The sequence below is a fragment of the Triturus cristatus genome, chromosome 5_2 (genome assembly GCF_964204655.1).
Source record: "Triturus cristatus chromosome 5_2, aTriCri1.1, whole genome shotgun sequence".
In the NCBI taxonomy this organism is placed as follows: Eukaryota; Metazoa; Chordata; class Amphibia; order Caudata; family Salamandridae; genus Triturus; species Triturus cristatus.
This window is the reverse complement of record NC_140588.1, coordinates 928,810,871-928,836,056: the sequence shown is the minus strand read 5'-3', so window position 1 is coordinate 928,836,056 and position 25,186 is coordinate 928,810,871. Positions and strand designations below refer to the sequence as shown.

The following is a 25,186-nucleotide window of genomic DNA, read 5'->3' as shown; positions in this document are numbered from 1 at the left end:
TGGGTATGCATTGGTGTCTGGAAGGTCTACTGGGTCATCATAATCATCCTAATCGTCCTGTGGTACATCTTTGTCATCATCAGGGTCAGTGAAAGGGTCATTGTTCCCTCCCCCACCCCCTAAATCATCATCCTGTGGTGGGGAGTATGGTGGAATTATGGGAGAGTGTGGTGGCCAGAAAGGCTTAGGAGGAAGAACAGAAGAAGAGGGTCATAGAGGTGAAGTAGCACAGTCTCTTTTCTTTGGAGGCACCTCAGGGATGTTGGGGGTCTCCAATTCCCTCCTCTTTTGTGGAACATTGACCACATGTCCTGTTTTGAGGTCCACTTGGAGTGTTTTTTGCTTCGGATCGATGGGATCCGGTCGAAAAAGTTGTTACTCTTCAGTAGTCACTTTCGGCGCTGATTTTTTCAGGTCCAAGCGAGGTTTAGATTTCTGCTCTGGAGCCTTTGAAGGTGTTTTTGGATCCTTGGACTTCGATGTCGAAATCTTTTTCGGCTCTGAATTTTTTGGTTTCGGATCCAAGGCCTTTTCTTTCGACGCAGAGGTGCTCGGTGCAGATTGTTTTCTGGGGACTGCGGGAGTTTGATGCGCTCCCGGCTTCAGAGCCGATTGTGACTGCGGGGCACTTATACGCGGTTTGGTCGGTGCCGAGCCGCCGGAAGGCTTCCCCCTTTGTCTTCTGAACCGGGCCCGGGGGCGGGGCTTCTGAAGCTTTCTTTCGGTCGCGACTGGGGCCAGCAGGCGAAGTCTTGACCGAAGCCTTTTTTTTCCAGGTGGGGTTGGGGTAGGAGCAGTTGTACTCACTCGTTGACCTGGAGTGATGTGGTCATCTGAGTCGTCTGCCTCGGAAACGATTTCCAGATCCTCCGGGACATCGGGGCCTTCGCTGAAGATGTCTTCCGGCACCGGAGCTGCTTGTTGCGCCATTCCGTGTCTTCGGGCCCGGCAATCACGGATAGTCTTTTTGGATCGAAAAGAGGAGCAGGCCTGGCAATTACTCTGCTCGGCCGAGAGACAGAGGTTACAGACCTTGTGTTGGTCGCTGTGAGGGAATTTAGCTCCACACTGGGGCTTTTTTTAAATGGAGACCTTTCCATTAGCCGTAAGCCTGACAGGCGTCGATAGGCCCAGCGGCCCCAGTCGACGACTGGAATAGGGTATTTGAGAAGCGTGTCAAAGGGCACGCGAACAAAACAATACCGTTGAGTTTTTAATGGTTTGAGCGTCGAAAAGGTTTGGATAATAGTACCGAAACTGAGCGCAGAAGTTACATCCGAACCCGGATGGCGGAAAAAAACAATCTGAGGATGGAGTCTATGCCCATGTGCACTATTTTCCAAGGGAGGAGTCACCTATCTCGTGACTACAAAAGACTTCTTCCAAGACAACAAGGCGCAAGCATCCGAGCCCAACACCAGATGGCGATCTATGCACCAAGTGAATTCTGCAGCTCATATGCCTCGAACATTACTTTTCCGATTACTTTTTAAGTTACTTTTTCTACTCACTGTGATATGCCTAGATATCACACTGGGGCATTTCCTAGAGAACAAGTAAAATCAGTTTTGCACAGTTGTAGTTTTAGGTTTTCATACAAATCAACTCCACAATCAGAACATTTTTCAAAGAAAAACAGTCAATGTATTCCTATGGAGAGAAATGAAGTATTCGGTTAACTGGTAAGTACTCTGTCTTTGGGTTTGAGTTTCAGGGGTTAGAACAAGGGTTCCCCCAGGGTCAAGGATGCACTCTCAAAGCACACGCAGCAACACTAGGGCAGCGGGTGCAGAGTGCTGAGGCTCGATGTTATCCAAAGGGGGATAGGGGGCATTCGGTTGGTGGCTGCTCACGAGCAGGCCAAAGGGTAGGAGCAAAGCTCCTGGTGTTAGGCTCAGGGCAAAGGGGTATCTGAGTTAGCACCCCAAGTACACCCGCAGCGACGCAGGGGCAGCTGGGTGCCCTGTTGGTTTCAAAGCCGATTCGCTGGTTTTGATCTTCTGGAGGTGACCGCCAGTGGTAGAGGTAAGTTGGGATGCCTGGGGATGCTGGGACGCACTAGGTTGGGCCACCCAAGGCCGTGTGACTTCGGGTGCAGTAGTGTCTTTAGGCGTTGGGTTTTCTTCCCAGCTCCGTTTACGTTTGGGGGTGGGGGTCGCTTTCTCCAGAAAATCTGCAGGCGTTGTGGAGAGGGTCGAGGTAGGTCAGAGATCAAAAGATCTCAAATCAGGATCGCCGGGGAGACCTCCTCGTGGTGTTGGGCCACTCGAACTCGGGCCGTCGGGTGCAGAGTGGTGCAGGCTTGCAGATTTGGCCGGAGCCAGAGTCTGTGGGTGACCGTCTTTTCTGTGGAAGGCAAGGCAGGTCCTCTGGGTTCTTGAGGTCACTGGGCACCCTCTTCTTAGCTTCAGCACTGCTCTTCAGTCCTTTTCTTCTTGCTCGGTTCTCGTATGAGGCGGCAAGGTTCAGGGGTGCCCCTAAATACAAGATTTAGGGTCGTTACAGGTAAGTAAAGGTTGGGACCAATGGATCCCTTCCTTGGGGTGAGTACACCCCGTATTATGCCAGCCTCCAGCGGGAGGGGGGCATATGCCTCACTGGTTGGCTGGGTCCCACCCCATCTGTAAGATAGCGGGGACTGACAGTTGTGCTTCACCTCTCCTCCCGCAGCCGAAAGATGGGGTTGGCAAAGGGGACACACCTACGTTCCTCACTTGGTTTTCCCACTGATTCTCCCGACCAAAGTGGGGGTCAGAAACAGTGAGGGCCAGTTGCTTGAAGCAGCAAATGGCCTGGGGAAGCTCACACAAGGGGCAAGCCTTTGAAGCTCCCCCTTCGTGGACCCTGCCCATCCTGGGGGAGGAGGCTTGGTACCTCGTCCCCGGATGTGCATTGTTGGGTCGTTTTTCAGGGGGCATCTCCAAGATGCCTTCCGAGTGCATTTTTCATTAAATCCCACACTGGCGTCAATGTGGGTTTAATGTGCTGAGAAGATTAATACCAAACTTCTCAGGTTTCAGTAAAGCTATTATGGTACTGTTGAGTTCGTAAAACTCCCAGCACCATATACTCTTAATGGCATTACTGCACTTACAATGTCTAAGAATGGACTTAGACACTGTAGGGGGGCAGGGCTCATGCACCTGTACCCTCACAACTGCTACAGTGCACCCAGCTAGAGGGGTGGCTGATCTATGCCAGGGCAGTGAGTTGTAGGCATGGCACACAGGAATGTGTGCCATGCCAACTCTTCACTTTGTTCTGCACCAGAACACGCAGCCTGCAAAGACAGGGTGTGCGTGAAAGGTACAGGGCCTCTAAGGGAGGCAAATTAAGTGCTGCAGCCCTTAGAGGCCTTCCCTGGTCACAGTGCCCTGGGAACTTTTGGTACTCTTTACCAGGGACTGACCTGTGGCCAGAGAGGGCCAATTGGGTTTGGTCTTAGATGCAATTTTAGGGAAAGAACATAGGCACTGGATACCTGATTGGCAGAAGCCCAGGGCACACAGTCAAAGTACATCAGCAGTTCAGCAAAAAGTGGGGGCAACCATGCAGGAAGAGGGCACTTTCTCACACATATGGATTCTGGTACGGGCCTGAGTAATCGAAGCAGTTTGCGTACAAATTTATTTTCAACAACCTGCAATTGTGGTGGCTCCAGTGTTTACCCCAGGTACCTGCTCCATAGTTGGTAGCTTTAACACATCTGGCCTTGTATATATTGAGCAGTGCACCCATGGGAGAAGATCCTAGCTTTTTAGCAAACTTGTAAATAGCCGCCACATTTTGTTGAAATTGGGTGTCTCTAGCGTGGCCTAGATGTTTCCAGTTACACTCATTGTCAAAGGGTAGCCCCAAATATGTAAACGTATTCAGTCTTTAATCTAGCGCCTTCAATATAGAATGGTCTTGTTTTCCCCTTAGGGCAGCCACAGATCATAATAAAAGACTGTTTATTAGTTTGCAGCCCTAGGGATCCCATAAACACCACAAACCCCTCTAAACAATCTCAGGAGACCCACAACTGTTCTCGACATAAGGATGCTGTTATTTAATATTTTGTCCTTATAGGGACATTTAAAAAAATAAAATCAAGAAACGTGAGGGTATAATCATAATGTAATAAAACTAAAGGTAGAGTTAGCTGATAAATATCAAATGTTTCATTAAGAGTTCTTTCCACTTTTCTTTCATGCCCTTTACTCACTTTCTCTACCTTCTTTCCAGCTCATCAACAACTTTTCTTCTACGGCCTTTCAATAATGATTCAATTTGTACACAAAACTGAATGGATGCAGCCCAGGTAAATTTCTTCTAGCAGTGGATACCTTTAAATTCCCTTTTTGAAACAATCAGTACACCGGAAAATTCAGACGGCGAGAATTTTAAATAATTCAAACAAAGCAGTGTAAGAAAAGCCCTTACCTCTTTTCTTTTTTGTAGTAGCAACTCAAGCCTATCGTTTGCTCGTTTTCCAATTGTTTTGTTTCGTTCAGTTTCATATTGCCGCTGTGTATTGTCCATGTTAATACTAAGATTTAGAGCTACGTTCACCAATGCGGTCATTAATTTCATAGCTATGCAAAATAAAACATAGGAATTAAAGTAAAAAAGTAACTAATCAACTTTAATCAGACAACACAGAGAAATGTCAATTTTAATATCTGGATTTATCTCCTTGATATTAGGAGATAAGTAATCATTACTTACCTATAACACGGAGTTTGCAGCTTGCATTATTATAGATTTAAATGTTGTGTACTCTCCTGCCTTAATGAGTTTTTTTCTGAAGAATGCTTTCATTTTATTGTTCATTGTATGACTCATGCTCGCACCCAGGAAAAAAACAATTGAGTAGTACCTCAACAAGACCGTAGATTAAATATCCCCAAATCACTGCAAATTAATAGAAAAGGTATTTCTAAAAAGGAATATGCTACTTACCAGTATGCATCTGTTCTTGGCATGTAGAGCTGCAGATCTACACACTGTGCATAGATCGCCATCTGCTGTTGGGCCCGGATGTTTGCACTTGTTTTTGTCTTGGAAAGTCTTTGGAAGTCACGAGGTATGTGACTCCTCCTTTGGATCATAGTGCGCATGGGCATCCACTCCATCCTCAGATTGTTTTTCGCCAGCAGGGAAATGATGGAGCTTAGTAAGAAACAGGAAAGATGCCCATGTGTGGTGTATCCAAGTAAGATAATACTGGAACAGATAAAGGTAGCCGGGGAGGCGGGTGGGCGTGTGTAGATCTGCAGCTCTAAATGCCAAGAACACATGCATACTGGTAAATAGCATATTCTGTTCGAGGCATATGAGCTGCAGATTACACACTGTGCATAGATCGTAAAGCAGTATCCACACCTAGCGGTGACCACCAGTATCTGCTGCAGTAGTTTGAAATAGTGTTTTGAGAACAGCCTGGCCCACACTAGCCTGATGTTTAGTTTGCACATCAACACAGTAGTGTTTTGTGAATGTGTGCGGTGTAGACCATGTAGCTGCTCTGCAGATATCATCTAAGGGAATGTTGCCTAAAAATGCCATTGAAGCCCCTATCTTTCGTGTAGAGTGGGCTTTAGGAGGAACAGATAATGTACGTTTTGCTTTGTGGTAACAAATCTGTATGCATTTGACAATCCACCTAGCTATCCCAGATTTTGATGAAGTTGCCTTTGTGTGGTGGTGAGAAAGACACGAACAGTTGTTTGGTCTTACGAAAGGTTTTTGTTCTATGTAGTATAGTAGTGCTCTTTTGAGATCTAAGGTGTAAAGAGCTCTTTCTGCAACAGTTTGTGGCTGTGAGAAGAATACAGGCAGCTCTACAGATTGATTGAGGTGGAAGGGAGAAATGACTTTAGGGAGGAACTTAGGATTAGTCCGGAGAACAACTTTATTAAGATGCATCTGGAGAAAGGGTTCTTGAATGATTAGTGCTTGTAGTTCACTAACTCTTCGTAGAGAAGTAATGGCTACAAGGAAAGCAGTTTTCCATGTTAAGAATTGTAGCTCACATTTATGTAGGAGTTCAAATGGAGGACCCATTAGTCTTTTGAGAACGATGTTCAAATTCCACACAGGGAAAGGTGGTACTCTGGGGGGGAATTATTATCTTGAGTCCCTCCATAAAGGCCTTTATGGCAGGTACCCTGAAAAGTGAGAGGTGCTGTCTATTTTGCATCTTGCTGCCATAGCAGCATATCTACAATCTGATAGAAGTATAGGCTAAGTTGCATCTTTGGAGGTGTAGTAAGTAGCCTATGATGTGTTGGATAGACATCTAGGGGATTAGTGTTGTTATGGCAGTATACTACGAATCTTTTCCACTTGGCTGCATAGCATGCTCTAGTGGTAGGCCGTCTAGCTTCTTTGATGACGTTCATACAGACAGGAGAAAGGTTAAGTTAACCAAATTCTAGGATTTCAGGAGCCAGATCGCTAGGTTGAGCTGAGCTGGGTCTGGGTGTTGAATCTCTCCATGGTTCTGGGATAAGAGGCGTGGAGAGAGGTGTAGTTTTTAGTGCGGAACTACTGAGAGTTCCAGCAGTGTGGTGTACCATGGCTTTCTGGCCCAAGGTGGAGCAACTAGGATGAGTGTTGTTGTAGTTTGCGCACCACTAGTGGAATGAGTGGGAGAGGCGGAAAAGCGTACGTAAATCTGCCTGACCAGTTCATCCATATCGTATTGCCTTTGGACAATGGGTGAGGATACCTGGCGGTGAAGTTTGGGCATTTGGCGTTTTAATGTGGCGAAGAGGTCTATCTGTGGTTGCCCCCAAGTCTGAAAAAACGGTTGAAGAACTTGTGGATTAAGTTCCCACTCGTGGATTTGTTCTGTTTGACGGCTCAAGAAGTCGGCTATTGTGTTTTGGACTCCTGGGACATGTTGGGCTAGGAGAAAAATGTTCTGAGGTATAGCCCACCTCCATATGCTCTGTGCATGTTGAGAGAGCTGCAGAGAGTGTCCCGCCTTGTTTTTGGATGTAATACATGGCTGTCAAGTTGTCGGTGCGGACCAAGACAGTCTTGCCTGATATAAGTTTTTGACATGCTTTTAAGGCTAGGAATCTGGCTAGTAACTCCAAATGGTTGATGTGGAATAACTTTTGTTGAGGTGTCCACCTGCCCTGCATGGTGTGATGTAGTAGGTGAGCTCCCCAGCCAGAGAGCGACACGTCCGCGGTCATGACTATTTGAGGAACTGGCTCGAGGAATCGTCGCCCCTTGGAAAGGTTCTTGGTGTTCCACCACTGCAGACACCAGATCTGTTAGCTGACCTTGAGCCTGGTTCCTTTGGCGTGCTAAGCACTCTTGGAGACTTGGCGCGATTTATTGTGAATCCCAGGTTGTGGAGTTGTTGAATAGTGGCGTGAGTGTGTTTGTTGTACACACCGATTGTACGATTTGCCTTAGGAGCCAGTCGTCTAGATATGGGAAGACATGTAGGTTTTGTCTTCTTAGATGTGCTGCCACTACTGCTAGGCACTTGGTGAACACTCTTGGTGCTGTGGTGACTCCGAATGGGAGCACCTTGAATTGATAGTGCTGACCGTCCACTACGAATCTTAGATATTTTCTGTGAGCACTGTGAATGGGAATGTGGAAATAGGCGTCCTTGAGGTCTAGAGTAGCAAGGAAGTCTCCCTGGGAAAGCAGAGGGAAGACCTGCTGAAGTGTTACCATTTGGAAGTGGTCTGAATGTATGTATATGTGTAGTCTTCCCCCGACAGGCGTGGAATGGTCCGGGGGGAGCGGAGGAAGTCATTGGGCAGGGGTGGAGGCAGAGCGGGTGTTGTTCGTCTTGCCTCTGCCTTTGTTAATGTTACCTAGGTATCCTCCTCTGTGTTAACGTCTGGTGAAGGTGGATTGGGTGGGAGACTTGTAGGAGGTGGATGGGGTGTCAGACGAATATCCTCTGGAGTTGCCCCTGTAGGATGAGCGGCGAAAAGAACGTCTGGGAGCTTGCGATTGCAAGGATCCCATTGATTTGGCTGTATGTGTCCTTTTTCATCTTCTCAAGGGACGCATCAACATTAGGGCCAAAGAGGTGTTGCTGGTCGAATGGTTGATTTAGTATAGAGCTTTGCACCTCAGGTTTAAACCCGGAAATGCGTAGCCACGCGTGCCTGCGAAGAAGGACGCTTGTGTTCACTGCTCTGGACGCGGTATCTGCTACATCAAGAGCACACCGGATAGAGGTGTTGGTGATAATTTTACCCTCTTGTATTAGGTCGTTGGCCTTATGTTTGTATTTGTCAGGGAGGTGTTGGAGCAGGGACTCTAACTCATATAGTGAGCCCTATTGTATCTGGCTAACGGGGCTTGAGTATTTGCGATGCGCCAAATATTAGCTGTCTGGGACGCTGTTCTTTTGTCAGAGGCGTCCAGGAGTTTAGACTGTCGGTGGAGGTGCATCACCTGTTGTCTGCGAATTAGCCCGTTTCCTAGCATTTGAGACGGCCATGGAGTCTAATGGGACAGGGCCCCTAATGTAAGCTGGGTCTGTAGGGGCAGCTTTGTATTTCTTCTCAATTCTAGGATTGATGATTCTAGTCCTGACAGGGTCTTTAATTAGCGTGTTTGATCACCCCTTTGAGCATGGGCAAAGTGGATGTGGACCTTTGGGTCGTATCGAAAGTGTCCATTAAAAAATCATCTTCGACTGGATCTGTATGGAGGTCAACCCCGTGGTACTGGGCAGCCTGGTGTATTAGTTGATTAAACCCCATGGAATCTTCTGGTGGTGGCCTAGAGGAGTAGATGTCCTCTTGTGGTACATTAGGGACATCAGGCGTATTATAGTCATCCCATGGGTCAGGGGAGGCTGGAGGACTGGGGTCATCTATTGGCATGTTGTCACCGTCCCCTGTCTCATCATATGTGTTGTCATCATCTACTGGTGGAGGGGACGGCATAGGAGACCTAGGTGGGAGGGGTGGAGGTGTGGGAGGGGTGGAGGTGGAGGAGGGGTGGAGGTGGAGGAGGAGGTGGTGGTGGTAGAGGTGGAGAGGGTACCCTAAGAGGTGATGAGGCTATATTCCTCTTTTTAGGTGGTGGAGCTGGTGCAGGCATGTCTAGTGCTCTTTTCCTGGAACTGAGAGTCAATTGACCGGTTTTAAGGTCTTTAGTTAATGTTTTTTGTTCGGTGTCTGCAACGAGGGCTTTTTGGGCGCTGGCTGTGGAGCTGTTTTGGGCTTGGAGCCATGCGATTTGTCGGATTCTGTGTGTTTTTTCGGTGTCGATGCCTTTTTCGGCTCCGAAGAGCGCGAGTCTGAATCTTTGGGGAGTGGCTTCTTCGTCGGCTCAGTGTTTTTTCGGTGCTGGGGAGTCAATAGTTGGGAGTCTTCGGTCCAGAAGGCTTCGGGGTTGAAATAGCAGTCGGCCCCGAGGATGGGTGGGGCTTCTTTTTCGGTGCCGATGATTGAGTTTGGGCACCGGTAGCAGGCAAACTCGAGCCCGAGTCGCCGGAAGGCTTGGTAGGCTTCTGTGCCTGGCCCGAGGGCGGGGCATGGGAAGCAGCGTGTCGGTGTGCACCTGAGCTCGAAGGTGTGACCGAAGCCTTTGTTGTTGTAGGGAGTGGGTCGGGATCGACGTCTGTACTTACAACCCGTTGAGCTGGAGTCACTTATTCGACGGAGTCATCGGCTTCAGAGGCGCTGATGAGCTCTTCTTCGACCCGCTCCTCTGGCACAGACACCATCGTGGAAAATGTCGTCTGGGATCGAACTCGATGAGCGAGCCATGGTCCTTCGAGCTCGGCGATCCCGGATGGTCTTCTTCGAGCGGAAGGAGGCACAAGCGGGACAGTCTCTGGCCTCGTGCTCGGGAGAGAGGCAGAGGTTACACACCTCATGCAGGTCGATGTGGGGAAACTTCGACCCACATCGAGGACACTTCTTAAATGGCGTCCTTTCCATGAGCCAGATGCCAAGGCTCGGGTCAGCCCGAAGGCCTGCTTCGACGACCAGAATGGAAGATTGGTAGAGATGCACGCAGATTAGGGGTCGCGTTCGAGACGATACCGTCGAAAAGGTGAAGGATTGCGTGTCGAAACTGGAATCGGTAACTGTTACGAACTGGAGCGAGAGAAACACATTCGAACCCGATGGCGGAAAAAAACAATTTGAGGATGGAGCCGATGCCCATGCGCACTATGATCCTAAGGAGGAGTGACATACCTCGTGACTTACAAAGACTTTACAGGACAAAAACAAGTGCAAACATCCGGACCCACCACCAGATGGCGATCTATGCAAAAGTGTGTAATCTGCAGCTCACATGCCTCGAACATGTGGGTTTCGGCACTTGTGGTGGGAGTGAATGCAACACCTTCCGTCACTGTTGCCTGTCTTCGCCTATTGAACGATTTGCACCTTCTGCCTATCACCCCCTAAAGGGCCTCGTCCCACGACTGATCTATGTTGGTGCACGATTATGCGCAAGGAAAAATGAGATTCCCGCTCTAATCGGTCCCGATCAGTCGCTGTGGACCGGTATAATCTGTCAGTTTTGTTGCTGTGGAATTCCGCACTACCTGGTGCGCACAGCTCTCAGTGCCTCAGCAGGTTGGTGACAAGGGGCGCCAGGCATATGACGGCTGCTATATCGGGGTCCTCAGTATGTATGGTCAATTGGACGCCTTCTAGGGCTAAGTCTTGCTGTTGCCGGGGGAGATGGGCTATGCGTGTCTGCTGCTCCACACCATCACAGACAACTATCCTTGTGCGGGCGTTGCAGGGCCTAACTGCTGTTTAGGGGTCTGGACTGTTTCAAGCCTCACCGTATTCAAGATGTCGCGGCGGAGCGGTAATTACTGCCAATTCCACTTGCAGAAGGTTGCGCTGCTTGAAGCACACAGCGCACAATTCTGCCGCAAGTCAATAGTGAGCGGCGTCAGGCGAGCATCGGCAGTTGCACAGGGGAAGTAGGCGCCAAGTCTTATCCCCACAGGTGGCACCCCTCCAATCAGTGGTGATTAACTGGAGTAATGCGGTACGCTCGTACCGTCTCCCGATGCTTCAATATACACCCACTCAGGGGGGTCTCCGGTATGTCAAGCTGGGCTGCGGGAGCTTAGTGTTGGGTGCGCGCCTCCTGCAGATGCTGCGGGGCTGAATATTAGCTGCGGAAGTACGCTGGGGTAACTGAGCCAGTACGGTCTATTTCCACAATGGGCTATCACAATATACGGCTGCTAGAGTCAGTAGGGGCGACGCAGCAGCAACCTCACCTTGCGCCGCCTAGTGTCTCCCGTTTTCAGTCCTCAGAGGGGCCTGCGCACCACTCGAGTGCCGCGGCCTAGCGCAGTCCCTCACGCTGAGCAGCGGCTCCAGGCGGATTTGGCAGAGGCGGCGGCAGCAGCTCGATATGCACACAGCGGCGGCAGGAATCACTCCACACACCCCAACTTCACATCGAGGGTGCCAGATGCTTCAGTCACCTTATGGCAGTAATTTCTATACATTGATGTACATCTGGGCAGGATTAATTAGCGGATCAGTGAGCCGAGCAGCAGGAGCCTCACATCAGTGCGGGCTTCTTGCTCGTGCACCACCTAACGCCCCCGAACCTGTGTTGGTATGTGCGTAGGTGACAAACAATTGTTTTGTTTTCCTGATCTGTTCTGTTTTTTGCAAATAGTACAATAAAGACCCCCTTACATCCAGGGTATGGAGGTTTCTCTCTTTTAGTCATTGGCTTTTTAAAGAAAACCGGTAGGAGAAGGTTTTGATTTAAGTGATACTTCGATACCACTTTTGGTAAGAACTCTGGGTTCGTTTTTAAGATTACTTTATCCTTGTGGATTTGTAAGTAGGGTTCTTGTATTGTTAACGCTTGCAGCTCACTTACTCTTCGTAACGATGTCATTGCAATGAGAAAGGCTGTTTTTAGAGTAATGTGTTTGAGGTCCGCTGTATTCATCGGCTCGAAGTGCTTTGCCATTCATTGAGAAAGTACTGTATTGAAGCTCCATGTGGGTACTGGAGCTGCTCTTGGTGGGACAATTCTTTTTGCTCCACATAGAAACCTTTTGATTACTGGTCTTGTAAAAAAGCTTTTGCATGATTTTCCTGTTCTGTACACTATGGCAGCAAGGTGCACCTTTATACTTGACTAGTTGATGTTGCTGTCTAAGAGGTAAGTAAGGAATGTAATAACCGTTTGTTGCGTGTTGAACCATTTCTTGTTAAAGACACACAATTGATGAACGGAATGGAGAAAAATCAATATATTCACCCAGTCAAGATATCTGGGTTAAATCCATCATTCTTTTGCTCACCGTGCCACCCCAGTTTAGTCCTGACCAGATGCAAATCAGTCTTGACCCTGTGCCTCATGGGAACAGTCCAGCACGAACTGCCAAGCCAGGTCCTCCCTGGACCGGAAACAAGCATCCTATGACCGGTTTCAGGGTTTCACCCCTCTTCAGCCAGGATAGCTTGATTCCAGTGGCACAGTGAGCCCAGGACCCACGTCTGGGCATACCTTGTGCACTTAGGGCGAGAAAGCAAAAGACACACAATTGATGGACTGGCAGTTTGTCTGTACTGTTCCCATGAGGCACAGGGTCAAGACTGATTTGCATATGGCTGGGTCCAAATTGGGGTGGCGTAGTGGGCAAAGGAACAATGGATTTAACCCAGATCTTTTGACTGGGGAGAATGTTTGCACTGTCAGCATTCCGTCCATCATTTGTTTGCTATACCACTTTCCGCCCTAAGTGGGATGGGTATGCCCAAACGTGGGTCCCTTGCTCACTGTGCCACTGGATTTAAGCTAGCCTGGCTGAAGAACGGTGTTATACCTGTCCTAGGATGCTGGTTTCCGGTAAAGGGAGAACCTGGCCTGGCAGTTCGGTCTGGACTGTTCCCATGCGGCACAGGGTGAAGGCTGATTTGATTATGGCTGGGTCCAAACTGGGGTGGCGTAGTGGGCAAAAGAACGATGGATAGAACGCAGATCTTTTGACTGGGGGAGAATGTTTGCATTGTCAGCAATCCATCTATCATTTGCTTGCTGTTGAACTGTTTGTTAGCGGTGCACCATGTGGTATATCGTTTCCATTTTGCTGTATTGCATTTTCCGGTTGACTGTTTCCTTGCCTCTTTTAGAATTTCCATGGTTTGCAGAGGCAGATTGAGGTGCCCAAATTCTATGTGTTCAGGCGCCAAGCTGCTAGATGTAGCATTGTGGCTCTGGGTGAAAGATCTGACCCTGTTGCATTGTTAGCAGGTCCTTTTCTGCTTTGATCCTGATCATCTTCCCCTGGATAGTTCTAGGAGGGTTGAGTACCATGTCTGTCTTGGCCATTGTGAGGCAATGAGAATCATTTGCTCCTGGATTTTTTGCTGTTTGTAACACACTTTGCATCAGGGGTATTAGTGGAAAAGCGTAAGCAAATGTCTGTGACCAGTCGAGTGAAAGTGCATTTCCCCTTGAAAGGTGGTGTGGAAACCTCGAGGCAAAGGACTGGCATTTTTTGTTCTGCACTGTTGCAAACAGGTCTATCACTGGTGTTCCCCAGATATTGAACAGATAATGCACTGTTTTCTGCTTCAACTCCCGTTCATGGGAGCAGTTCGGTCTGCTCAGCTGGTCCCCTGTAATGTTGTCTACTCCTGGTAGATGTACTGTCTGTAGGTTGATTTTGTGAACTATTGCCCATTGCCAGATATCCTGTGCAAGTTTACTCAGGGGAAAGGACCTTGTCCCTCCCTGTTTGTTCAGATAGAACTTTGTTGTTTTACTGTGTTTGGATTAAAAAGGTTTTCCCCTGAATGTGTTTCGGGAATGCTTTAAGTGCCAGAAAAACAGTTTATTTCCAAAAACGTGAAGTGCTTTGTGGAATCCTGTTCATTCCATCGACCATGTACTTTCAGCTGGTTGAAATGTGCTCACCAACTGTTGAGAAATGCGTCCCTGGTGTCCGTCACTGATTAAGCTGGGTTCCTGAAAGGTCTCCCCTGTGCTATGTTGTTGGATGCCCACCATTGTATCTCTGCTTGCTCTCTGTGTAACTACTAGATCCTCCAACTCGCTGTGGCTTGAGACCAGCTGTTGGTAAGCCATTCTTGGAATGTTCGCATGTGTAGGCGTGCATGAAGGATAAGCGGGATGCATGATGCCATCATGCCCGTTAGATTCATGACCTTCCTCACTGTCAGAGACTGACTCTCTGGTAGAGGGTTGTTTCTTGATGGGTCGCTTGTATCCTGGTTTGAGTGGGGTATGCCCTTGCTTTTGTTGTATTTAACCTTGCTCCCAGGAAGGTTTCTTCTCTTTCTGGTGTTGATGATTTTTTTGTGGTTTATAGAGAAACCCAGCGTTTGGATCGCTTTTTGAACAGGATTACATGTTTGTTTTGAACGTCCCCTTATGAGCCAGTCGTCTAGATAGGGGTAGATGTGGATTCCCTCTCTTCTCAGGTGTGCCGCCACTGCGGCTAGACACTTTGTGAACACATATGGAGCTGACTTTATTCCGAAGGGAAGTACCTTGAACTCAGTGGCGGCTGGTGACATTTGAAAGCGGTGAGGCGTAAAAGTTGGGAATTACTTTTTTGTAGTGATAGTTATGTTCAAGACATCATTTACATATATTTTTCCCTTTGCGCTTGACTTTAGGAAATGTTGACAGACTTCCCGAAACGCTGACAGACGCAAACCAAGAGATCGTAGCATCCATTGTACTGTGCTTATATATTTATTTCTTAAGCATTCCCTTTCAAAGCAGGCATAATCACTGTAGCATTAACAAACCCTGTATAATACATCAGGCAACCATACATGACTAGTGACATCACACTGCTGTCCAGCATCTGTTCTTGCTTTAAGTGTGGCTTGCACAGAAGAAAAAATGTCTGTGTGAACTTGTTCCTTGAGCTGCTATTCTGTGAACTCTATAATTTCTGGTTAACAGAATTTCTTTTGAGGAAACACACCGTCTCACTCTTTCTTCCCTTTCTACCGCCAGAAGCCTTTGTTGGCATACGACATTCGGAGTGATTCCATTGTTCCAATGATTCTATAGGCTGCAGGTCTAGCTAGAAAAATCTAAATGTGTACATATTTCCCACAATATATTTAGATCTTGGCGACTGCTCAAGTCTCTATCCCCGATCAAACCTTAATCTTAGTGGATGGATGACAATATATGTTTTTAAACTACGTATATGGCTTACATTTACACAAATAAAATAGAAATCACCTGTGCTTTAGTGGAACAGAAGATGAAATCAGTATGTAAGTGTGTGTAACTAGATACATCCTTTATACCAACAAGTTCGATCTCCAGGTCCAGGGTGATCTTTCCGCCCTTGCTTAGTCGCTTAATAGCTTATCAATTATGTCAACAGCTCCCATTTACCGCGCTTCAAAACAGAATACTGTGGTGTTAAGCACTATTTAACCCCTTCCCCGCTCATGACGGAACCGCTCCGTCATGAGCCACGGTTGCCGTGTGCTCATGACGGAGCGGTTTCGTCATGCCACGACCGTTGGCGGCCGCTCCGCCCATGCGGCGCTGTTTCCCCGCCTGTGCGGGGGGACAACGCAACTGGGCGGAGTCATGACGGAACCGCTCCGTCATGAGCACAGCGCCACCGCGCTGCCCCCCCCGCACCCCCCAGCGCTGCGGCGGAATTCCCGCCGCAGCGAAAGGGTTAAAACAAGATATTGCATGTAATGTAAATAAACTGATCACCTCATTCACTGACACTAAGGGGCTTATTTAAAAGCCCCTTGCGCTGTCGGTGAGTCACTTTTATATATGGGAAAAAGTGACGAACCAGCAACGCAAGGGGCTTGTAAATAATCCCCAAACTTTCACCTGAGGTCGCAGCGGCTCACACTGCAGGGTGGGCAATTCCCTGCAGCATAATAGACAATGCTTTTCTGCGACAATTATTTACATGCACGTAAGAGACTGAGTAATTGCGCTGTATTAAGGTTTACCCCTCACGGACACACATGCGATTTGCTTATAATTTTGACTACATCCAACCGCACTAAATATTTTGCTCGAGAAATATGGGAATTATTTTTGCTGTTGCAAATTGCGAGAACAAACTCATGAAACAGGCACAATTCACACCCAACTTATCAGGTTTGGCGTGCAAATGGAAGCTCTGGCGGTCATTGAGTTTGCCACCTGGCGGCTGCCGGTAATCCCCAAAGGGGGTGCTGGCGATTCCTGCGCAACAGCCTCAGGCTATGACACTATGATAAAAACAAAAGATATCAGATCACCAGTATCAGATTTAGTACCTGGGTTGCTAACCTCACGTGGCCCTCAAGCCAGGATGATGTAAAGTGAACTACGAGACACTTGTGAGAAGTTGACGAAGATAGCACAGGTGCACAGCGTAATTGTATGTATAATTAAACGTAAGTGTTCTCTCACCCGAGCATTCCACTGTGGGAATACTGCAATAAATACTTTGCGTGCCAGTGCTGGTTTCCCTCCTGAACGACAAACAGCCTGTTGCGTGCTGATTATCACGAAAATGAAATCTGAGCTGCGTAGAGATGAACTCTTCAACAGCCCACTCCCCCAGCTTCCATTGTCAAATCAGGAGGCTTAAACAGAAGTGCACACATTAAGAGAGTGCTTCAGTTGCCACCCACTTCATCGATGTAGGCCAGCCCTGCTCCTTACCATTTAGTTCAATGGCCCTCTGCTGAAAATGCCTGGGCTACAGCATAAGCGCCCTATTTAAAAGTTAATCATTGCTGCTTCCTCCGGCCACTCCCATCATCCTGACATCACGCTCTTTGTGTGTGCCTCGAGGGCGAGCAATAGCCCTCGCCCCAGGCCAGCACATGCGCAGGAGGACTCGTTTCTGACCTCACCCCTTCCTTTAAAAAATAAAAAAAAACTAGAATTTGTTTTGGAATTATAACGAAGCAGTGAGTGAGTGCTTAATTTAAAGTTGATCCACATGGTGTACACATTCTCTCTCTCTCTACTCCCGGATGCTAGTAGGGCAACGCCCCTTTCGCCCATTAAGGCCAGCCGCTACTGCTTTAACTGGTAGTGTGTTCCGTGCAGGAATCTTAGGTACTTTGTGGCTTTTGTTCATGGGAATATGCAACTAGGCATCTTTGAGGTCTATTGTTGCCATGTAATCTCCTTTTTGAATTTGTGGAATTATCTCTTGGAGGGTACACATTTTGAAGCGTTGTGTTAGTATGAACTTGTTTATGAACCTCAAGTCCATGATTGATCTTAGAGTTTGATCCTGTTTGGGTATTAGGAAATATGGTGAGTAGTTTCCTGTGAACCATTCTCGTCTCTTGTACCTTCTCTATTGCCTGTTTTAGGCTTAGTTCCTTGATCTCTTTCTTTAGCAGTGTTTGTTCTGATTTCATGAATTTTCTTGTTTTTGATGGGTTTGTAGGTGCTATGTTTGTTAGCTCTATGCTTTACCAAATTTAATATCCAACTGTCTGTTGTAATCCTTTTCCATCGTTTGTGGAAAAAAGGATATTCACCCCCCCCCCCCCCAACCGGTGTCTTATGTGGGCCCTTTCTTGTGATCAATTCAGTTGGACCCATTTCCTCTTCCTCTAGAAGATTGGCCTCTTCCTCTGCCATTGCCTCTTCCTCGAAAGGGCTGCTTCTGTTGTTGCCAACCTTGATAGCTTGACTGCTTACCCAATTCTTGACTTGGGTTCTGCCCTTGAGATTGTTGTAACATCTGTTGGCCTTGACCAAAAGTGCCTTTACCTGTGCCTACTAGCAGTATCTGTTGCATCCAAAGCGGACTTCAGGCATGTGTTAGCCAGGTTCTTCCCCTCCTGCACAATTGCTCTTGCCCTCTTCTTGTCCTCGGGAGTTTGTTAAAAAAAAAAAACTCCATCTCATCGCACTGTTGGTGGCCATATCTATTTAGTAGGGCATTTGAGTTAGCAATAGGCCACTTTTTTGCCGCCTCCTTTTCCATCATTCTCCCCACCATATCCATCCTCTTACTTTCTTTTTCTGGTGGAGGTCCGGTGTTGGAGACTGCATTTGCTCTCCTCCTGGTTATGGTGACAATAATGGAGTCAGGTACTGTAATTCCCTGAATATATTTAGGGTCCTTTGAGGAGGGTTTATACTTCTTCTCCATTATAGAAAGCTATGTCATCTGGAGGTGAAGCTTTCGAAGGGTAACAGCAAATTTCTTCTTCTGGGCTATCAGTGCCGAGGTAGTTCCACATATCCTCGGAAGTTTCGTAGTTTCTCTTCTTCAGGTATGTCTCCGTAGTCCTTGGATTCTTCGCCTCGAGGCTCACGGGTTGGAGGGGAGTCGAAGATACCTTTCTCTTCTTCCTCAGCATCTTCTGCCTCTTTGGCGTCGACATTCTCTGGTTCGGCAGCAATCGTCTTTGGGATTCGAACGTCCTTCAGCGAGGCGTCGAAATCTCTCTTCTTTTGTAGGAGTGTTGCCATTTCCTCTTCGAGTCTCTTTATTTTTCTTTCAACCTCGAGGGCCCTCTCAGCGTCGGAGGCTGGAGATTTTCCTTTCTTCCAGATGTCAGTCTTCGGCGGTGTTGTGCCCTTTTTAGCGGGTTCGGTGTCGACCCTTGGCTTCGGTGCTTTCGGTGATTTTCCCTCCTCGGTAACCTTCGGTTGGGTTCCATGGGGTTCTTTTAATCGCGGCTGACCCTCAATCGACTTTCTGCTCAGCGTCGGAGCTTCCTTGTGCGCCTTATGTTCGTGGCCCATCGGTTCCGACAGATCTATATAGCGTCTTACCCTCAGTCTTCTTTTTCGGATCCCTCGCCTACTCTGTGTGTATTTTGTCGGAGTCCCCTTGTAGGATCTCGATATCCGATCCCTCGTGCGTCAACTCCGCTGATGGTCAGTTTTCTTCCTCGTCACTAGAGAAACCCAGGTCTCTCAGGGAAGTTTGCTTTGTTGTCTGCGACAATGTGGCGTAATGGGCCTGTCTTTGATTTCAGCGTGTCCTCCGAGTCTTCGGCAGGAACACTGTGCATGCCTCACAGTCCCTGTCCTGATGATCTTCAGGCAGGCGAAGGTTGCAGACGTCGTGAGGGTCACGTTAAGCTTAGTTGTGGAGGCACTTGGGGCAGAACTTTAAGGGGGTATTCTCCATGACCCTTACGTCGCCATGTGTGAACCGAAGTGGTCCTCTTTTGTTCAACCAAAGCTCTGCTCATGCCTCCAGCTACGTCAATGATCTTTCTCAGCAATTATCTTTTTTGAAGTTTTTTGGGGAAAATCAGTAACTTTCTTCCTAGCTTCCAATCTTGCTTTCAAACCCAATGGCGGAAAAAGAATCTGAAGATGGCCACCACGCACGTCGACCTCCAGGATACCGTTTGACTTCACACTGGGGACATAACTGGCACCAAATGGTGGTCGACAGCGAACAAAACAAGAAAAAAAAACAAATACAAAGACAATTCCGGTCCCAACCACTAGATGACGGAATAATGCACAGCATGTGAATCCAGAAAAGGATTCAGGCTGTAAAATTACTCTTTACTTGCATGCAATTATTTTTTTTTTTTTTCGATAAATTAAATGTGTAAGGTTTTAAAAAATGAAATTAATGTATTACTTTATGACTTTTTTTATGGATATTATATTCGAATAAAGTGATATTGAATTGATCAAATTCTGTGCAATAAAGTAGGTAAATGCTACTTACCAGTATGCATCTGTTCTTGGCATGTAGAGCTGCTGCAGTCACATTATTGCATTAGATCGCCGCCTAGTGTTGGGTCCGGATGTTGCACGTTGTTGTCTTGGAAGAGTCTTCGAGGTCTCACGAGATAGGTGACTCCTCCCCTGGACTACAGTGCGCATGGACAGCACCTCCATCGTCAGATTGTTTTTTCGCCATTGTGGCAAAGATGGAGGATAGTAATAGAAAGAAAGGTGTCCATTTAAATGTATCTAAGTAAGATAGTACTGCAACTGCGCTCGGCACCAGGGAGGAGGGTGGGCATGTGACTGCAGCAGCTCTACATGCCAAGAACAGATGCATACTGGTAAGTGGCATTTACCGTTCAAGGCATATGAGCTGCTGGAGTCACATTATTGTATAGACTGTATAGCAGTTCCTCCTCTAGTGGTGGTTACCAGTGGCAGTTGCAGTAGTTTGGAAAAGTGTTTTAAGGACAGCCTGACCTACAGAAGCTTGTTGTTTGGCTTGCACATCAACACAATAGTGTTTAGTGAAGGTATGTATGGTAGACCATGTAGCTGCCTTACAAATGTCTTCTAAGGGGATATTCCCTAGAAAAGCCATGGATGCCCCCATTTTGCGCGTGGAAGGTGCTCTTGGGGGAATAGTTAATGTGCGTTTAGCTTTTTGATAACATTTGTATGCACTTAACTATCCATCTGGCTATCCCTGCCTTTGAAATAGGGTTACCCTTATGAGGTTGACAGAAAGACCCAAACAATTGTTTTGTATTCCTAAATGGTTTAGTTCTGTCTATGTAGTAGAGTAGAGCCCTTCTGACATCCAGTGTGTGGAGTGCTCTTTCAGCTACTGACTGTGGTTTTTGAAAAAAGATAGGTAACTCAATTGATTGGTTAATGTGAAAACTAGTAATGACCTTTGGTAGGAATTTAGGGTTTGTTCTGAGAACTACCTTATTTTGATGTATTTGCATGAAAGGTTCTTGAATTGTTAGTGCCTGCAATTCATTTACTCTTCTGAGTGAAGTGATCGCTATTAGAAATGCCACCTTCCATGTTAGGAACTGTAATTCGCAAGAATGTAGAGGCTCAAAGAGTGGACCCATAAGTCTAGTAAGTACAATGTTAAGATTCCAGACTGGGGAAGGTGGAGCTCTTGGAGGGATTACTCTTTTGAGCCCTTCCATAAATGCCTTAATGGGTGGTATTCGGAAAAGAGACACCTGTTGTCTGTTCTGGAGGTATACTGCAATAGCCGCTAGGTGTAATCTTATAGATGAATATGCTAGATTACATCTTTGTAAGTGTAGTAGATAACAAATTATGTTTTGGACAGAAGCGTCTAGTGGATTGATTGGATTATTTTGGCAGTAAATAACAAATCTTTTCCATTTGTTTGCGTAACAGGCTCTGGTAGTGGGACGTCTTGCCTCTTTGATGATATTCATACAATCAGGAGGCAGGTTAAGGTATCCGAACTCTAAGACTTCAGGAGCCAGATTGCTAGGTTCATTTGATTGGGGTCTGGGTGTTGCATCTCTCCATGGTTCTGTGCGAGTTGTTTTGGAGAGAGGTGTAGTTTTTGATGAGGGACTACAGAGAGTTCTAGGAGTGTTGTGTGCCATGGTTGTCGTACCCATGTGGGAGCAACTAGGATCATCGTAAGTATTTGTTGCTTTAGCTTGCGTACCACTAATGGAATGAGTGGGGTTGGCGGAAAAGCGTATGCAAATCTGCCTGACCAGTTCATCCAAACCGCATTGCCCTTTGACTGCGGGTGTGGGAACCTGGCGGCGAAGGATGGGCATTTTGCGTTTTCCTTTGTGGCGAACAGATCTATGTCTGGGTGTCCCCATGTTTGAAAGAATGGGAGTAGGACTTCTGGGTGGATTTCCCATTCGTGGATCTGTTGACTGTCTGCTCAATAGGTCTGCAATCTGGTTGTTTACTCCTGGGAGATGTTCTGCTAGAAGATGGATGTTTTGTGGAATGGCCCATCTCCATATACTTTGCGCTAGTTGTGATAGCTGCAGAGAGTGTGTCCCCCCTTGTTTCTGTATATAGAACATTGCTGTCATATTGTCCGTCCGGACTAGGACAGTATTGTTGGCTATGTGTTTTTGAAAAGCTTTCATTGCTTGAAAGATTGCCAGTAATTCTAGATAGTTTATGTGGTGTATTTTTTGGTGCGGTGTCCATAAACCTTGCACTGTATGTTGAAGTAGATGGGCTCCCCACCCTGTGAGTGATGCGTCCGTTGTCAACACCACTTGTGGAACTGGCTCTTGGAACAGTCGTCCTTTTGAAAGGTTGTGTGTGTTCCACCACTGCAGAGAGCGACGGGTACGACTGTCTACCAACACTAGGTCCTTTAGTTTCCCTTGAGCCTGGTTCCATTGTGTTGCTAGGCATTCTTGTATGGGACGCATTTGTAGCCGAGCATGTGGGACTATGAATATGCAAGATGCCATCATGCCTATGAGTTGCATAAACACTCTTGCTGTCAAAAGAGTTTGAGGTTGGAATTTTAGGATCATTGCTTGAATGTTTTGTATTCTGGCTGGAGCTAGGTAAGCCTTTGCTACTGTGGAGTCTATAGTTGCTCCCAGATACTGCTGTATATGGGAGGGTTGTAGATGGGATTTTGGGTAGTTGAGGGAAAATCCCAGATTGTGTAATAGATGGATTGTGGTCACTGTGTGCTGCAGGCATTGGTGATGTGATTTGGCTTTTATCAGCCAGTCGTCTAGGTATGGAAACACATGAATATGTTGTCTCCTTAGATGTGCTGCCACTACTGCTAAGCATTTTGTGAACACCCTTGGTGCTGTTGTTACTCCGAAGGGTAGGACTTTGAATTGGTAGTGCTGTCCCTGCACTACAAATCTGAGGTATTTCCTGTGTGCGGGATGAATAGGAATGTGAAAATATGCATCTTTTAGACCTACCGTGGCGAGAAACTCGCCTTGCTGTAGTAGTGGTAGTACTTGTTGGAGTGTGATCATGTGAAAATGATCGGAGTGTATATATTGATTGAGGGGACGAAGGTCGAGAATGGGCCTGAGGGAGCCATCTTTTTTGGGGATTAGGAAATAGAGAGAGTAAACTCCCTTCCCTTGTTGCTGCAGGGGAACTGGTTCTATAGCGTGCTTTTGTAGCATTGCTAAGACCTCCTGTTGTAATAGTATGGTATGTTCCTCTGACATTGGTCTGTGTTTGGGTGGTATGTTGGGTGGGGTAGATGTAAGTTCTAGACAGTAACCAGAATGGATAATTTGCTTCACCCACCTGTCTGTTGTGATGGATTCCCAGACAGGTAGGAACTGTGATAATCTGTCTCCGACTGGTGTTAAGTGGTCTGGAGGCAGGTGTAAGAGGTCACTGTTTGGGAGTGGTGGAGGTACGGTTGTTGTTGTTACCTCTACCTCTAGTATGGTTTCCTCTATATCCTCCTCTGCCTCTGTGAAAAGTGTTTTGAGAGGTAGTTTGGAAAGGTTGAGAGGTTTGTGTATTATTTCCTCTCCCTGTACCTCTATAGGAGGATCTACGAAAGGAACGTTTGGATTGGTAAAACTGCAGTGCACCCATAGATTTAGCGGTGTCAGTATCCTTTTTCATTTTGTCTAATAGGACATCTGTTTCCAGCCCGAACAGGAAATCTTGGTTAAGGGGTTGATTGAGAATAGCGGTTTGCACATCAGGTTTGAAACCTGATATGCGAAGCCATGCGTGTCTCCTTAACATCACGCTTGTATTGACTGTTCTAGAGGCTGTGTCAGCTGCATCTAGAGCACACTTTATTGAAGCATTAGTGATGAACTTTCCTTCTTGGATAAGGTCATTTGGCTGTTTATTTGGCTCAGGGAGATGTTGTAGCAGCTCCTCTAACTTGTCGTAGTGCGCCCTGTCATATCTAGCTAACAATGCTTGTGTGTTAGCTATTCTCCAGGTGTTGGCTGCTTGTGAAGCCACCCTTTTCCCAGATGCCTCTAGTAGTTTGGACTCTTTTTCTGGTGGTGCAGCGTCACCAGTGGTTTGTGAGTTAGCCCTTTTTCTTGCATTGGCGACTACTAGAGAATCCAGCTGTAGTTGACCCTTGATGTATGTAGGGTCGGAGGGTGCTGCTCTATATTTCTTTTCCACCCTAGGGTTGAGTATTCTAGCCCTAATTGGGTCTTTGAATATTTCTGGTGCATGTTTTAAAACTCCTTTGAGCATGGGTAATGTGCGTACACTTCTTTCTGTGGTTGGGAAGGTGTCCAGCAAGAAATCCTCTTCCATAGGGTCAGCATGCATATCTACCCCGTGGAAACTAGCAGCTCTGTCTACTAACTGATGGAATGCATTGGTGTCGTCAGGAGGGGATGGTTTTGAAGGATATGGTGTGGGGTCTAGGATAGGTGTGTTATTGTCTGGTGAATATGGGTCTCCCCATGTGTCCTGGTTGGGATTTGTGTCATCAGGATCTTCATAAGGGTCTTGTGGATCATTATTTATGTCCTCATCTGGGTCCTCATCTGGGTCCCCATCAGGCTGTTGAGGCATGGGAGGTGTGTATGGCACATAAGGCAGAATAGGAGAGAGAGGAGGAGGAGTAACAGGTCTAATAGGAGAAGTAGCAATGTCCTTCCTTTTTAGAGGAATAGGAGAGGGTAAGGCAGGAGGAATTTTCCTCTTGTGGAGCACCACATGACCTGTGTTAGGGACAATGACGATTTTTTTCTGTTTTGGATCGATAGGATCCGGATAAAACAAGTCCTCCTCTGTATTTGGTGGTTTCGGCACCGAAGATTTTTGGTGTTTCTTATTGGGAGTCGAAGGATTTGTAGGCTTCGGCTTCAACTGGTTTGGCTCGGGAACCTTGTTTTTGTTCGGTTCGGGAGCTTTATTGACTTAGACGTCCTTTTTCGCATCAACCGTTTTCTTGGGTTCGATCTGTTTTTTAGGCTCGGTGACCTTTTTGGAGTAGTTTGTTTTTTTCGGCTCTATTAACTTTTTCGGGTCGATATTTTTCTTGGGATCGAACGTTTTCGGCTCGAGATGCTTCGGCTAGACGTTTTTGGGAACGGTCGAGTCTCTCGGTGCCGGAGTTGGTGCCGTATGTGATTTTCTCGGCGCCGAAGGCATTTTTGGTGTAGGGAGATAAGGTTTGCTCAGTCCCGAGCTACCGGAAGGCTTTTCTATTCTCTTCGGAGCCGGGCCCGAGGGTGGGGCTTCCGAAGGGATGTTTCGATCGTGACAAAGGCCTTGTGGCGATGTCTTGACCGGAGCCTTATGTGGGGTGATTGGGACAGGGGCATCAGTACTCACGTGCTGCCCCGCTGGGATTGGGTCATCTGAGTCAGATTCTTCGACTGTGACGAGTTGTAGGTCGTCCGAGTCCTCGGCATCCGAGGGGTCGTCGAAGATATCGTCCGGTGCCGGTGCTGCTGCTTGTCGATGCATCGCTTGTCGATGGGCCCTCCGGTTCCTGATTGTCTTTTTGGAACGGAAGAGTGCGCAAGCTGAACAGTCTTCTTCTTTA

At 47.2% G+C, this 25,186-nt stretch overlaps 1 protein-coding gene across 2 annotated transcripts in view; it reads right to left on the bottom strand.

Moving 5' to 3' along the window:
* STAG2 (STAG2 cohesin complex component) overlaps positions 1-25,186 on the bottom strand; it is a 1,427,207-nt gene that overhangs the window by 1,000,862 nt on the left and 401,159 nt on the right. For both annotated transcript variants that reach the window (XM_085608133.1, XM_085608134.1), the window contains exon 10: positions 4,426-4,577. In XM_085608133.1, coding sequence (XP_085464259.1) covers positions 4,426-4,577 — 152 coding nt within the window. The remainder of the gene's footprint in view (positions 1-4,425; positions 4,578-25,186) is intronic.